This window comes from Malaclemys terrapin, chromosome 11 (assembly GCF_027887155.1).
Source record: "Malaclemys terrapin pileata isolate rMalTer1 chromosome 11, rMalTer1.hap1, whole genome shotgun sequence".
Classification (NCBI taxonomy): Eukaryota; Metazoa; Chordata; order Testudines; family Emydidae; genus Malaclemys; species Malaclemys terrapin.
The window spans coordinates 21451902-21469012 of record NC_071515.1 but is presented as its reverse complement, the minus strand read 5'-3'; the positions used below and the strand labels follow the sequence as shown (position 1 = coordinate 21469012).

At 47.6% G+C, this 17111-nt stretch overlaps 1 protein-coding gene across 1 annotated transcript in view; it reads left to right on the top strand.

Annotated features, from left to right (window-relative positions):
- Positions 1-17111, top strand: part of KIAA2012 (KIAA2012 ortholog) — an 86985-nt gene that overhangs the window by 54533 nt on the left and 15341 nt on the right. The window contains exon 17 of the mRNA XM_054043309.1: positions 15976-16069. Within this exon, the coding sequence (XP_053899284.1) occupies positions 15976-16069 (94 nt within the window). The remainder of the gene's footprint in view (positions 1-15975; positions 16070-17111) is intronic.

Sequence of the window (17111 nt, the reverse complement as noted above, 5' to 3'; positions counted from 1 at the left end):
ATAACAGCAGAATTTGGCTCCTTGCATTCCAGGTTCAAACAAGCCAAAAACTTAAAGCAAAATACACTCAAAACAGAGGCACTACCATATGTGAATCTGAGCCAACTTAAAACAGAGCCAAGGTCCAACTCAGAAGTTTGAGAGTCTTGATGATCCTTTCAGTAAAATTTACCAAGTTTTGAATTTCAAATGAAATGCCAGAACAAGAAAGTTGTATATGATTCTGGGATTTCACTGCAAACATTTCACACAGCTCTAATCCCAAAGTTACTCTTGAACCCAGATCTCATGTATGATAGCCATGGGCCAGTTCATCCCTGGTGTGATTCCATTGAACTCAGTGAAGTTACACGTGGATTAAACTTAAACCATTGTGTTAAAAGCAGAGGACCTGGTTTTGCAACTCTTATGATACTGAGCAGCATTTACGTGAATAGCGCCATTTCTACTACTTGGTACAATTCAGCATAAAGGTTGCAGAATTGAGTACCAAGCTAACAAAGTGGACTTTGATATCATTTGCCAATTGGTTTTGTATGCCAGAAGTTGTTCAGTTTCCGACTCAAAAGAATGCATTTTTCCCTTGACTAGTTTGTAGCCTGCACATGAAAGAAAGAATCATTTGGTCTACATTGCTTTGTTTAACTTCCAGTACAGTTTTATTTTATTTTTCAAAACCATGGGTCAGTCAATGACAAAGATGTTTTCCTTCCAGACAGTTCACTCACTTCTGGGGGCATTCATGGAGAGTTTGACAGCTTTATCTTCTTTCTGAGTTACTTACACCTATGACTTCATTGCTTTGAAACTGATTTGGGGTTTGGTCTGACATGAAGTGTAGATGTCAATGATTGGGGCTAAATATGTGTCACCTGCATTTGTTTTATCTTGTAATGGCCAATTTAATCATGCATAACTTCTTGTTAAGGCGTGTAGGTGAGGTGGAAATGCTGACCAGAGTTTCAGGAAATTCTTTCCTTGCTGCTAACAGACCATTTAATATCTGATAGACCATATGAAATGTTCTCCTAAGGGCTTAGAATATTTGGGGTGTTCTTTTTATAGAGCAGGAGGTCATTAATGAGCAAGTGCAAGAAATGTGGAAATAGCTTGACAGGTCCTGTTGAGTCAGTGAGAAACTGTCACTCTGCTCCTGTGCTTTTTCTTCTCGAGCCTAGTAACACTCATGTATGTCTCAAGAGAGACTGACATTACAGATCTATTTTAATACTTGAATCATTTCCCTGGTTCTTAGATCTTGGATCATAAGGGAGTGTAGTTTATCCCCTCCACATATGACCCTTTCAAAGCAGTACCTTCTAATTCTCTCTCATCTTTCCCCCCTAGATTCCTTGAATTTCATAGGCCCAGCTCAAAAATTCAGACCTGGAGTAGGTAGGCGCAGCTTCCCTTTAGTCACTGGATTACCACACACTTACACCAGGTCTGATTTTGGTCCCAGTCTCCATTTACTATCTCAGGTTTTATAGACAAGCCAAAGAAAGCTGCTTCATTCTCCCCATTTCTGCACTGTTGTGGACTGGATTGAAAAGACAAACCATAGGCAGGAGCCTAGCAAAATTCCCAGAAAGCTTTTTTGGTGTTACACAGGAATTAATTCCCATTTATTTCAAGGGGAGTTACCTAACTAAGGGCAGGTCTACACTTAAAATACTGCAGCAGTGCCGCTGCACCGGCGCAGCTATGCGCCACTGTCGTGCTTCAGTGAAGATGCTGCTACGCGCAGGGGAGAGCGTCTCCCATTGGCGTAGTTAATCCACCACCGTGAGAGGCGGTAGCTATGTCCATGGGAGAAGGCCTCCCATCAACGTAGCACTGTCTACACCAGGGGTTAGGTCAGTATAACTACATCACTCAGGGATGGGGATTTTTCACACCCCTGGGCCATGTAGTTATACCAATGTAAGTTTGTAGTGTAGCCCTGGCCTCAGATGCGGCACAGTGCTTTACTCTTAATTGTTCACTGCCAGTAACCTGAGTCTCATAACTGTGCAGCCTTATAATATAAAGCCTATCTGTCATGTGACAACAGTAAAGACTCCCAAAGGAATGTGAACTGTCCTCTAACAAAGAAGGAATTTTTTTTAGAAATAAGGAAAATGGTATTACACTTTAAGCTACTGTGTCTCTCGCTATTTCAGTGGAGTGCTTCTGCCTAGAACCCTACCACGCCCACCTGCTTGTCCTCTTGCTAGATATACACTCACAGATAGGACCAACATTACCAGCATTCCACAATTTTCAGTACACAACCACAGAGTTTTTCCTTATAAAGCATTTTCTGCTAGCAGTTCCTGATGTCCCCATTGTCAAAAATGGACTCTGATTAGACTGAAGTCTGATTTGAAGCACCACTGGTTAACAGTAAAGAATCAGTAATAAGAACTGGTCCAAGTCCCTGCAGACCCATTAATTTGAGCTCACTCTGTAATTATGCAATTGAAAGGAGTGCTGAGTCAGAACAGGAAGCAAGAGGAAAAAACAGCATCATTCAAGTGGGCATCAGCCAGGGGCATGTAGTCCTGGAACAGCCGCAGGTTAGAGAGAGTAGGTGATGGCAGTGTTAGGAGAGGCCCTGTATAATAATCCACACCCCCTGAGCGACATAGTTACACGGACCTAAGCGCTGGCTATGTCAGCAGGAGAAGATCTTGCAGAGGTGGAGTTATTAAGTTCTCTCTCATCGGCTTAGAAAAACAACAAGGAGTCTGGTGGCACCTTAAAGACTAACAGATTTATTTGGGCATAAGCTTTCATGAGTAAAAACCTCACTTCTTCGAGTGTCTTCATCAGAAGTGGTATCTCGCAAGGTTGGGCGGCAGGGTTTACATGTTGCCACCTAGCAGCTCTTGAACATCTTTGCTGTTTGATGGAGGCTGGAGTGACCAAGCACTGGGACACTTTCCGTCTCCAAGAGGCAGCCAGCAGCACAGCCTGCTCTCTTCTTTACACAGTTTGGAGGAGGAGGAGGGAACAGAATGACTATTGCAACTGCAGTTTCTGCAGCCGGTCCGAACTGGCCCTGCCAACTGTTTCAATAAACGTTCTGTCCTGACCCTTATTAAGTTGTTACGGCTATGTGACAGGGCCCCAGCTTTTAAACAGTCCCTTGGAGGAACTGCTTCGATGTGGCAGTCCCCCAAGTGGTCTCACTCTTCCCTAAGGGTAGGCTACGCAGCCTCAGTGCCTCCAAGACTGAGCCTCCAGGCTCTAGCACTCTTGCTTCACACCGTGGGCTCTGTCCAATGGGTCCAACTGAGATACACACCTGGTCCGAGACTTTTATATTCTTCGGGGCCCAATGCACCTCAGCGAGTTTTCACAGTGACACCAGGCAGCCTCTCCAAAAGAGTTGACTAATAAATCCAACTGGAACACGGCCAGCGGCGGCTCCAGGCACCAGCGCTCCAAGCATGTGCCTGGGGCGGCAAGCCACGGGGGACTTCCTACCGGTCCCTGCGAGGGCGGCAGTCAGGCAGCCTTCGGCAGCATGTCTGTGGGAGGTCCGCCAGTCCCACGGATTCAGCGGCAATGGCAGACCTCCCGCAGGCTTGCCACCAAATCCACAGGACAGGGGACCTCCAACAGGCAAGCCACCGAAGGCGGCCTGCCTGCCATGTTTGGGGCGGCAAAAAAGCTAGAGCCACCCCTGAACACAGCATCGGGAAATCCTTAAGGCTTATAATGCCGCTTAAGTTGAGCTAATTTATGTCGCTCAGGGGTGTGAAAAAGCCACCCCCCTGAGCGACGCAAGTTACAGTGACCTAAGTTCTGTCCACACTGGCACTATGTTGGTGGGAGACGCTCTCCCACTGACATACCTTCTGCCTCTTGCAGAGGTGGAGTAATTATGCCAATGGGAGAGCTCTCTGTCATCGGCATAGAGCATCTTCACCAGACGCACTGTGGCTGCGCCGATGTAGCGCTTCTAGTGTAGACTAGCCGTTAGGTTAACATAGAGAAATAAAGGTGAAGACATAGTCCAGTCTGGCCAAGCCAACTCTCCCCACCCTGCCAAGCTGCCATTGAATCCACTTTTGGCCGTCTCCTGTTATCTCTTTTTCGGTCCAAGGTGAGAGCTGCTGAGTCCCTCCAGAAGCCAACTCTTACCCCAGTATCCTGACACTTCCTCTTCCACTGCCTTGCTGCAGAGGCACGCTGAGCTCCCATGCTCTGTCTGCTGGAGTTTCCCATTGTTAGGTGTTCATTGTTCAGTCCTTGGAGTTCCCATTTTCTTTTCTGGACCCTCCATTGATGTAGTCAATTTCAGTCAGTCCTTTAATAACCTGACCCATTCATTCACCCCAGACAGTTACAACACAACACCTCATAAATCTTTCTCTGCCCCAAGAGTGGCTTTAACCCTTTTTCACTCTCTGGGTAGCAATGCAGAGTACAGATGGAAACTGAGGCATGCACCGGCATCATAAAAATATTACAGAAAATTCCCACTTCATCACAGACAGCTTTATATCACCATTTCATCCAACACAGAGGGTGCTTCAAGTGTCTGTGTCTGGTAGAGATCAGGTCTTGCATGGGGACAAGTTTGTGAAAGCTCAGTCTGGATAAGAATGAGGTGACGATGGTTGGCTGGAGAAAGCAATTGGAGAATGTGGCAAACATTACATGGGCAAATGTGACCGGAGCTGTGCTTCTAATAATTGTCCAAGTTCACTATGGGGGGTTGTTAGATTGCCAGCTGCTTTTAGACCGAGCACACAGCAGGAGTGAACTGAAATCTGGACATTTCCTTCCTCATCACCCTTTCAGTGTCTCCCAGTCATGAAAACTGAGGAACTGTCAGGCACCATTATTTTTCTCTGGAACAGATCCAGGATTGTAGTATGGAACCTATCACTAGGCACAGAGTAGAGGCATTACAGATATGCCCTGCTGGGAGGCACTTATGACTTGTCATTTGTTCACAGTTCATCAATGGGAAGTGTGGCAAGGAAATCTGGGCCTGATTTTTCACTGGCCTCCAGCTTGTGGAGCCCTTTAATCATGTGCAAAGGGAATGTAAAGAGCTACCCTTCTGATGTGGGAGTGCTTTACACACACTTGGCACAGGTTTCAGTGACTACACCAGCCAGCAGAGACTCGGGGCAGGGAGAAAAAGATATCAGGGGCTTGACAGGTTAATGATAAAATCGGACAGAAGATTAAGTGAATGAGACTGATTCAGGTTATTAAAGTGCCAGCTGGCTCTGCATGGGTTACAAGGGAGCGAGAGGCCACAAGGAGCAGTCCCACACATACAAGGGCCAGCCGCAATCAGGATGCAGAGTGCAAGGATTGCATTAGACTGGTGTCACTGGTGACTGTAGCCTCCCCAAAAGTGGTAGGATGTAACCAGAGCCACGGCCCTAGTTCTCCTTTGCATTGTCAAGCAGAGCCAAGCTGGTACAGTGGACAGCACTAAAGGTATGTCTACACTGCAATTAAACACCTGTGGCTGAGTGACTCAGGCTCGCTGGGCTTAGGCTGCGGGACTGTAAAACTTCTGTGTAGATGTTCAGGCTTGGGCCTGAGCTCTCAGACTCCACAAGGGTCCCAAACATCTACACGGTAATTTTTAGCCCTGCAGCCTAGCTCTGCAAGCCTGAGTCAGCTGACCTGGGCCAGACACAACCATGCCGGGGGGCTTTTATTCCAGTGTAGACATACCTATAGTGCCACCGTAACACTTCAGTACAGCACCTGCTTTCCCTGAGCCTTGGGAGGAATTCTGGCAGTCAGACAAATTTCTTCCAGTGACCTGCATTGTAGTATGATTCTCTCTCAGCCCCTATAATGGGGCTAGTGACTAAAACCCAGGAGCTGGCCCAAGTAACTTAAGTCAAATTTTCATACCTGAAAGCCTCAAATTGGGCCCCTAAATCTATATTGAGTGTCCTGCTTTTCACAGGGGCTCAGCCGCTGCAGCTCCCATTGACTGTGGCCACCCGTGTTGGAAAGTTAAGGACATAATCTTGTACTTGGTATGTCACATTGCAAGCAAAGGCATTGGGAAGCTCCATTCACTGGTCCATTCCTTCAGGCCCTAAGCCAGAAAAGGCTGGGAGTGCTACAGAAGGTAGCAAATTCAGCACCTGGAGGGAACTGATGCTTGATGTGTTACTTTATAGCAATTCCTCCAACCTAATAGAATCCTGTGGGTGTCTTGCCCAGTCCTTCAAAGCCAGAAAGATAGTGACTGCGATATTGGGTCTGAAGTCTGAGTGGAATAAAGCAGAGGGAAATGAAGGAGATCCTTAGGACTCTATCAGGGATATGGAATACTCTTGGGGAAAAGTGAACAGGTTTAGGAGGAGGAGAAGTGAATTGACATTGATTTTCTTTCCTGTATTTTACAGATACAGGACTTCCAAACATATATCAGACTATAACCACTACAACTGAGTAATCTCACTTCTCTCCTGCTGTCTATAACATTAAAGAAAACAGGGCAGTGCATAAGCAGGGGAGTTTCATTCGCTTATCTGTGATTCTCCAGCATTTGTTAGCTAAACCTCTTAACTCCCCCAGCTACCCATTACTCACACCAGGGAAGTTCTTAAAGCACACACCTTTTCACACAGCATGAGTTTTATCTCTCAGTTGATTTCTCCTTCTGAACTCCACACACATGGAATTTCTTGTTAGTAAGCCCATAACGGCTATACAATCCCACTTCTGAAGACTCCCTCTAGAGCTGTATCCAAAGAACTCATTTTTTAAGGTTAGTTTCTTTTCTCCTCCAGACAACAAGCCACCAAAAATCCCTAGATCTTTCACTGCATAGTGGTGCTTCCTGCAGCGCGGATGCAAAGACAAGAAGCTGAATTTGCTGGAGGTTTTAAATCTCAAATCAATATGGTCATACAGGAGGGTCTAGGTGAAATCATTTTCAAAGGCCACTGAGAGGGGAGGGGAAGAAGGGAGAAGATGTGGATATATCTCAGGTCTTAGGTACTGTAGTATGTCTCAAGCTTCCTGTGATTAAATGAAGGTGTGTCTTTTTTTTTTTTTTTCCAAATATCCCTATATGTTTGCCTGGTTCGTTGTGACCCATTGTCTTACCTTGGGGGAAGTTCCCATCATAATACCATTGGTGCTGGTCCACCATCGTTCGCAACAGCAAAAGCACTAGTGTAGACTGGCTGCCAAGGTTTTACCAGAATGCTGTAAGCCACTGGTTCTCAGGGAGCCACAAGCAGGTTTCAGGGGGTTCGCCAAGGACTGGGTTTCAGCCTGAGGTGGCAGGGCTAGGGCTCGGGCTCAGTCTTTAGCCCAGGTGCTGGGGTGGGGGGAGGGAGTGTCACCTCCACCCTCTGACTCACCTCAGTTGGCTACTCAGCCTGTCTGTGTTCTGGGGGAACCAAAAATGGTAGCGTCACTGCAGAAGAGAGATCTCCCCATCATCAGAAGGCGTTGCCTCACAGCCATTGACTCCACGAGCAGGCAGCAGCTAGCCATGGAGACACTCCACTGCTCTGCCCTGCTACATCAGCACTTCATGGAGCAGGACCAAATGGAAGGCAGAAATCTGGGGGTCACATGACCCTCTCTGTGCTCCCCACATGGATCACCCCTCGTTGGGAGTCCACAGGTTTGTCTATTTTACTTTAGGGGTCTCTGGGTAAAAAAAGGTTGAACCACTGCTTTAAGCAGGGCTAGATGACCAAGTATGAAGGATGCTGGTCTCCTCTCTGCACTAGTGCTCTCGCTGTTACTATCGCTGAATTGCAATGGTGGGAGACTTCCCCAAAAAGGTTCAGTGTAGACAACTATAGTGTACTCCCCACTACACTTAATATAGCCTTAGCATTGCAAGCACCCCCGGCACTCCTCAAGTACCAGGATTGCCCCACAGTGCTGCGTGTGATCTGCACACCACACATGTGCAGCAGGGAGTGATGTGTGCAGATCAGGCAGTACAGGCCCAGTGGTGGAAGCTGCCAAGACAACATTATCAGCAAGGTTAGTTTGGGAGGAGAATGCCAACTGGCCTTAAACATCAATTACAAGTTAATTAGCTTTTAAATAAAGCTATCACGGGCCTTTAAAAAAAATTTATTGTTTGGTAAGGGAGAGAAACAGAATGGGCAAACTGGGGAGAAGCAGCAGCTAACAACTAGCAGAAGTTACTAGATCGCAGGCCCTGGTTCTCATGGGAGACTTTAATCACCCTGATATCTGCTGGGAGAGCAATACAGCGGTGCACAGACAATCCAGGAAGTTTTTGGAAAGTGTAGGGGACAATTTCCTGGTGCAAGTGCTGGAGGAACCAACTAGGGGCAGAGCTCTTCTAGACCTGCTGCTCACAAACCAGGAAGAATTAGTAGGGGAAGCAAAACTGGACGGGAACCTGGGCGGCAGTGACCATGAGATGGTCGAGTTCAGGATCCTGACACAAGGAAGAAAGGAGAGCAGCAGAATACAGACCCTGGACTTCAGAAAAGCAGACTTTGACTCCCTCAGGGAACTGATGGGCAGGATCCCCTGGGAGAATAACATAAGGGGGAAAGGAGTCCAGGAAAGTTGGCTGTATTTTAAAGAATCTTTATTGAGGTTGCAGGAAAAAAACATCCCGATGTGTAGAAAGAATAGTAAATATGGCAGGCGACCAGCTTGGCTTAACAGTGAAATCCTTGCTGATCTTAAATGCAAAAAAGAAGCTTACAAGAAGTGCAAGATTGGACTAATGATCAGGAGGAGTATAAAAATATTGCTCAGGCGTGAAAGAGTGAAATCAGGAAGGCCAAATCACACTTGGAGTTGCAGCTAGCAAGAGATGTTAAGAGTAACAAGAAGGGTTTCTTCAGGGATGTTAGCAACAAAAAGAAAGTCAAGGAAAGTGTGGGCCCCTTACTGAATGAGGAAGGCATTGGCAGAGGATGTGGAAAAAGCTAATGTAAGCAATGCTTTTTCTGCCTCTGTCTTCACAAACAAGGTCAGCTCCCAGACTGCTGCAATGGGCAGCACAGCATGGGAAGGAGGTGACCAGCCCTCTGTGGAGAAAGAAGTGGTTCAGGACTATTTAGAAAAACTGGACAAGCACAAGTCCATGGGGCCAGATGTGCTGCATCTGAGAGTGCTAAAGGAGTTGGCGGATGTGATTGCAGAGCCATTGGCCATTATCTTTGAAAACTCATGGCGATCGGGGAAGGTCCCGGATGATTGGAAAAAGGCTAATGTAGTGCCCATCTTTAAAAAAGGGAAGAAGGAGGATCCAGGGAACTACAGGCCAGTCAGCCTCACCTCAGTCCCTGGAAAAATCATAGAGCAGGTCCTCAAGGAATCAATTCTGAAGCACCTAGAGGAGAGGAAAGTGATCAGGAACAGTCAGCATGGATTCACGAAGGGCAAGTCATGCCTGATTAACCTAATTGCCTTCTATGAGAAGATAACGGGGTCTGTGATGAGGGGAAAGCAGTGGATGTGTTATTTCTTGACTTTAGCAAAGCTTTTGATACGGTCTCCCACAGTATTCTTGCCAGCAAGTTAAAGAAGTATGGGATGGATGAATGGACTATAAGGTGGATAGAAAGATGGCTAGATCGTCGGGCTCAACGGGTAGTGATCAATGGCTCCATGTCTAGTTGGCAGCCGGTTTCAAGCGGAGTTCCCCAAGGGTCGGTCCTGGGTCCGGTTTTGTTCAATATCTTCATTAATGATCTGGAGGATGGCGTGGACTGCACTCTCAGCAAGTTTGCAGATGACACTAATCTGGGAGGAGTGGTAGATATGCTGGAGGGTAGGGATAGGATACATAGGGACCTGCACAAATTAGAGGATTGGGCCAAAAGAAACATGATGAGGTTCAACAAGGACAAGTGCAGAGTCCTGTACTTAGGACGGAAGAATCCCATTCACTGTTACAGACTAGGGACCGAATGGCTAGGAAGCAGTTCTGCAGAAAAGGACCTAGGGGTTACAGTGGACAAGAAGCTGGATAGGAGTCAACTGTGTGCCTTTGTTGCCAAGAAGGCTAACGGCATTTTGGGCTGTATAAGTAGGGGCATTGCCAGCAGATCGAGGGACGTGATCATTCCCTTCTATTCGACATTGGTGAGGCCTCATCTGGAGTACTGTGTCCAGTTTTGGGCCCCACACTACAAGAAGGATGTGGAAAAATTGGAAAGAGTCCAGCGGAGGGCAACAAAAATGATTAGGGGGCTGGAGCACATGACTTATGAGGAGAGGCTGTGGGAACTGGGATTGTTTAGTCTGCAGAAGAGAAGAATGAGGGGGGATTTGATAGCTGCTTTCAACTACCTGAAAGGGGGTTCCAAAGAGGATGGATCTAGACTGTTCTCAGTGATACCTGATGACAGAACAAGGAGTAATGGTCTCAAGTTGCAGTGGGGGAGGTTTAGGTTGGAAATTAGGAAAAACTTTTTCACTAGGAAGGTGGTGGAATCTCCTTCCTTAGAGGTTTTTAAGGTCAGGCTTGATAAAGCCCTGGCTGGGATGATTTAGTTGGGAACTGGTCCTGCTTTGAGCAGGGGGTTGGACTAGATGACCTCCTGAGGTCCCTTCCAACCCTGATATTCTATGATTCTAAGGCAAGAGCCGTGTAGCACTCTAGCAGTTAGAGCAGGGGAGTGGAGTATCAGGACTTCTTGGTTTTATTCATGTGGCTCTGTAACTAGTTTGCAGTAATTTATATTAAATCACTTAAGCTCTCTGTGGTCTGGTCTATACTACCCGCCTGAATCGGCGGGTAGAAATCGACCTCTTGGGGATCGATTTATCGCGTCCCGTCGGGACGCGACAATCGATCCCCGAATCGGCGCTCTAACTCCACCAGCGGAGGTGGTAGTAAGCGCCGCCGACAAAAAGCCGCAGAAGTCGCTTTTGCCGCCGTCCTCACAACGGGGTAAGTCGGCTGTGATACGTCGAATTCAGCTACGCTATTCACGTAGCTGAATTTGCGTATCTTAAATCGACTCCCCCCTGTAGTGTAGATGTACCCTGTGTCTCAAACTATCAAATGGGGATGCCTGCCTACTGCACAGAGGTGATGTGAGAATTTCTTAATGTTTGTAAAGTGTTTTGAGATCCTCTGAAGGATGGTCTTATAGAATGCAAAGTATTGAACATTACTGAGGGTACGTCTATACTACCCGCCGGATCGGCGGGTAGCGTTTGATGTATCGGGGATCGATTTATCGCGTCTCATTTGGACGCAATAAATCGATCCGCAAATCGATGCCTGTACTCCACCTCGGCAGGAGGAGTAAGTGGAGTTGACGGGGCAGCCGCGGCAGTTGACTTGCTGCTGTGAGGACGGCCAGGTAAGTCGAACTAAGATACTTCGACTTCAGCTACGTGAATAGCATAGCTGAAGTTGCGCATCTTAGTTCGAACCCCTGCCCCCGCTAGTGTAGCCCAGGCCTTTGAGACTTGGTCTTTTTACTGTTCTGGGACTTCTCTCAGAATTTTGGGAAAAAACAGAAGTGCTCTGGAAGAGTTAGTGCCAATAGACATGTGATATCCCTTCCTTCTAAGCTCCCCCCACCCCTTAAGTCAAGTGATCCAGGCTTTCCTGCTATTCCCAGATACCTCACTTGCATCTTCTAAAATCAGCACTTTGTTATTATTTGATAAGCAGGGCTGTGTTTGGCAGGGTGGATTTCTCTCACTCTGTACCTGGATTTTTTGTTTGAAGCTTTGATAGTGAAAGCTGTGACTGTTGTCAGTAAAGATGTGCTTTTCCTGCTGGCATCACGTCTCCTCAGGGCTGTCCCTAGGTTTTGCTGGGTATTACATACAGATGGGGTGCTATGCGGCTCACTCCTCACCTGTGACTAAGGGCATGTCTAAACAGCAAAAGCCGTGCACAGGCTAGCCTACCTACGTTAGCTTGAATCCGGCTAGCACAGCACAGGTCACAATAGCAGTGTGCAGACAGCACAGCATGGGCTGGGTGAGTCAAGTATGTAGCCAGAGTCTGTGCCAGCCTTGTATTACCTGCGCTGTCTTCCCTGCTACTGTTACCTGTGCTATCTCGATTCAAGCCAGCTTGGGTAGCCTCGCCTATGCAGTTTTTGCTGTGTAGACCTAAATCAATACATCAGCCAACAGGAGGGAGCTGTGCAGGTGTTGCCTTTCCTTACAGGCAGAAAGACAATGGGAGTTTACCTCTCTAAGGCTGTGTGAAATGCGTATGATGAAATCTTAACATGTGCAAATCTTATTTGGTTTCACATTTCATCACCAAGCTAACTGAAAGGTTAGCTAAGGTGGGAGAGAACTGGGCCCAGTTGATGGTTTTGTATCAGAGTCATGGGCAGGGCCAGATTAACCTTTTGTGGGCCCAGCACCAAACATATTTGTGGACCCCCATGGAGGCAATGGAGCATGACATGGGGAAGTCAGTCCCCAGAACGAGAGGCCAGCCAGGGGCAAAGGGGCATGGCATGGCAGGGGCAGCCCAGTGCAAAGGCACTATTTACAAACCGGCAGTTGCCAGACGCACAGTGGCCACCCAGCCCTGTGCTACCATCCTGCCCCTTCCTCTCGGGGGCGGGCTCATGCCACACCACACAGTCCCCCCCACCCAATACCCCATAGGCGCTGACTCCGTGGGTGCTAAAAATAGTGTGTGCTGAGCACCCACCAGCAACCCCGCTATTAAGTTCCTCCCACTCTCCCCCAGCGCCTCCCGCCCGCTGCTGATCAGCTGGTCAGCAGTGGGCAGGAGGTGCTGGTTGGGGAGGAGCAGGGGCAGGAAGAGGCAGAGTGAGGGTGGGGGCTGATCGGGGGAGGGTGCGGAACGGGGCAGGAAGAGGCAGGGCCAGGGTGGGGCCTTTGGGGAAAGGGTGAAGTGGGGGTGGGGCCTGGGGTGGAGCGGGGGTCAAGCACCCCTGGGGAAATCAGAAAGTCGACACCTCTGCCACACTCCCTCAACTCCCTGTGGCCAGAGACCCCCTGGACCAGCTATACCCAGCACCCCCTCTGACCACCTCTACAAATGCACAGCGACCTGCACAACACCACCCCTGCCCAGTGCCCCCCTACCCACAGCCCCACCACAGCTGCCCAGCACCCCACACAGAACCCCCACTCCCTAGTGCCTCAACACACACAGATCTTCTCCACCCCTCACAGCCCAGTACCGCCCCCAGACCCACAGAGATCCACTCCCCACACCCTGCCTCCTGCCGTACTCACTGGCCCTGCTGGGAGGTGACTGCCTGCTGGGCTGAGCCGGCAGTGCACCAGGGCTGGTCCCAGGGTGGAGAATTGCTCCGGCCCCTCAGGAGTGGCGCGATCAGCCAGGCCAGGGCCTGCCCCGGCCTGGCTCCTTCAGGACTGGAGGGGCCCAACCAAGCCCCGCACACTGTCCCCCACCTCCCAACTGGCCAAGACTGGCCAAGCTTCTGCATCTGTCCCAGACAGTTCAGCTCTGGGGAGACAGGCGGGGCCCCACAGGTACTGGGAAACAGAGACTGCCCACAGCCAGAGGTGCACTGTGGTCCAGCCACGGGGCAGGGAGGAGCCGGCAGGTGAGGCCAGGGAGCCCTCGGCTGGCCGGCGGAGAGGAACAAGTGATGGGCGGGGGGGGGGAGCCAGCGGGCAGGCGGGGTCGCGGGTTGCAGTGCAAGTGGAGCAGGCCAGGACCCCAGCTCCATGGCGCCATTGTAAACCCAGTACTGGTCATGTAACATTCATGGTTTGGAAGTTTTCAATGTAAAGTGAGGGGAGACTCAGGTTTGGCTGAATTCTGGTTTGGGATTTTTAGTTCATTCAAGCTCACAAAACCAAATCAGAGAAATGACACTCCAGATCCCAGCAAAATGAAACCATCAAAGTTTTCAGTCCTAGAGATGGGCACAAGGTACAGGAGAGCTGGGAACTTGACACTTTCATCTTCAGCAGACTCAAGGGCAAATTTAGCCAAATGCAGCTTAGAGTAAGCAGTGCAACTCCCATGCAAGTTTCTGTGCCACATACTCCATTCTTTCTGTCACTCCTCTAAGTTACACTTGGAGTGTAAACCGATCAGAAGACTCGTGCAAGTGCCAAAGCATAATTTGCTCCCATTTGGCATTTAGTGGGTTAGGTGTGCAAAATGAGTGTAACTTGCATGCTGAAACAGTTGAAGAGGGAGGAGTAACAGGAAGGTATAAATTAAACCAGGCCAGATTTTCTACTTTAGTTTAGACCCAACTGCACCATCCCCAGCACTCCTGGGGACATAGTGAGCTTGGCACGAGTGGGTTAAGTTCAGTGGGCACTGCACCTACTGCCACTACGGCAGAATTTGCTTCCCACAGATTCTGATGCAAGTTACACAAGACACACTCTTACTGAATGTCAGATTGATAAAAGTTTAAGCAACTTAGCCATTTACAACCTTTTTATACCCAATATATCATTTATGCCATCATTTGTGACATGTGAGATTGGCCCACTGGACTATTTTGAGACTGGCCGTGTACTGTCCACCCTCCCAGAAGCTGTCTATTTATGTAAAAAACATGTTACTTAAAGGCCACATGTTGCAAAAACAAGTGTAGAAAAGCAAAGGCACAGAGCTACAGAAACCATACCTGCTTTCTTGGCTCCTCATGTGACTTTGTCCAGGTATTTCTGTACAAAGTAACAGGGAAGGGTCCTTCCATAAAAGACTTGATTTAATTTAAAAACAAGTGAGTTTTTGCAATAACACAGCCTCTTGGAATGGTATAAATCACTGAGAGCAGTCAACACTGTCTGACTTTTTATGCATGCTTGGAACAAGGGCTCTCTCTACTGGTGCCTTAACATCCTGTATCACAGGCAAACTCTAGAGAAAAGTAGTGGTCTGACATGACAACTTATTCCTTTAAGAGTAAATCTTACACCCTCCTCTGCAGATTCAGAGCCCCCCCCCCCCCCCCCCCCCCGCAGTGAATGCTTCCCAACACTATCCTGTTTATGGGCGTCAACCCCGAAGTGGAGGGCCCACCTCTAGGCACAAAGGTTACTTTCATCTCTATGTCCCATTCAGTCCTTGGGCTTTCTGCTGAGATACCATCAAACCTGCCAAAAGAAGTGGTAGTTTTTGGCAGCGGGAGAAGATCCTAGTGCTGTGAAGTCCCTTCATGTTTATTTTTTATAAACATTCTGGATTTCATTAGAACTGGCCTTAGAATTCACAATGTGGATCCAGTGCTTTGGGTTCAGCCTGTTAGAGGGCAACAAGGGTCGCCTGCAAAATTCATATCTATTTTTGAAAACAATACCCACCTCAAAGACTGGGGCCGATCCCAGATTACTGGCCTCTAGATTTCATGAAACCTTTTAGAGTTTCAAAACTCAAAAATATTTAATAAAATCTAGAGATGGGTCTGATCCAAAACCCTCGTATCCAAACCACCCTCCTCCTACCCCAACACACACACACACACCCCAACGTTGGGGGAATTCAGAATTTTGACATGAATTTTGCTTCTGGCCAAGACAAAAACCCTCAGTTCCAAACCAAAGTCAGTGGCGTTACTTTCGAGTTATACTACTGTCCGTGAACGAGAGCAGAATGTAACCCTCACTTTCTAATTACATGGAATGTGTAATTTACACAATAACAGTTTTCATCTGAACTACATTCTTGGCCTGTTTCTAGAATGGACAGGGAATAACGTCTGAGAAAACAGGCAGCACCCTTGAATGAAACGGGACCTCAGCCTCCAAAACTGAGTTCTGTTCAAGCTCTAGTCTATATCTAGATTCCAGGTTTAAATCTAGATTCTAGATTTAAGTGGGTTCTAAATCTGGCAAAAATTATTTCTCTCACATCTTGTTTTTGGACACTTGTCCACAGGGAATGGTCACATGCCACCAATGTTGCTCGCTTTAAACTATGTTAAGCCTGGCTTTAAAACAAAAGCACAGATACAGGTATTGCAATGATACTGAGTAGTTTCACCAGTTATAACTCTGACTTGGAGAATAAGAATAATGTTTTTCCTTTTACAGATCCAGGTAAGCAAATGGATGGAACACCTGGATCCCATAGTATTTCACACCTGGGATCCTATGGGGGCCATACAGCAAGCCCTACTGAAGAAATGTGAGTAATAGGTGCTTTTTTCTTTTAATTAAAAAGTTTCCTTTTTTGCATCCTACATTGGTTTTCAATTACATTTCATTTCTATTGGAAAGTAGAAATGCAGGAAGCTGAAATTGATCTGGAGCCAGGGGCTTTGAATCTTGGTTGAATTACTTTCTAGTGAGCACTGAAACATCAGAGTAGGATTGCTCTCTGAGTGATTGTGACTTAAGCATATTAGGTAGTGAGAACTACATTCCAAAAGGACAGAGGGCACCCACACTCTCTTGTTATACTGAGTCAGAAATACAGTTCTCCTCGGATGAGGGGATATGACTGTAGAACTATGGTGACGGGTTGTGCATCATGCTCCAGAGTCTAATCGTCTTTAGGGCATGATGCAAGACTCTCCTATAACCAGGGTTGGGCGAAGAGGAGGCGACTCCGCAAAGTCTGCTCAGGACCTCCCTGTGAAGATCTTATTTAACTCAGAAGTGCTTCGATGGTACAATATCGGGCACAAGAGGAAACCCAAGACCGCCCGATAGTAGTAGTGTTTAGGCACTTTGATACTAAAGTGATAGGAGATTTGGAAATATTTCAGATGGAATCACCTGTCTCTCCTACTTATCTTACCCCTCGCCCCTGTGACACACCTGTAAAACTAATGGACATTCAAGGTTACATCACAGTGGTGCAAACTCCCTTGCTTTCATGAATTTAAAATAAATGCCCCTCTCCCCCCCCCCCCACACACACACAGTGCTAGAGCTTCAAATCAAGCACTCTGTGTGTCCCAGAAAGCAAGGAGCAAACTGATCCGTTGATAATGAGCACACTTTGGAAAAATGCCTGTGAGGCACTAACTCTCTTAAGCAGAGCAGTCAGAGAATAACAGATCTTTCTGGACAAAAATATTGTTTCCTACTGTAAATTAAATTATAGGCAGGGAAATGGACTACTGTAGCCTTCTCTTCCTCTCTGGTCTCTGCACCTCTCATCTTTCCCCTCTCCAGACCAGTCACTTTTGCCCAGAGGCAATCAATTAACTTGAGTTAAAACA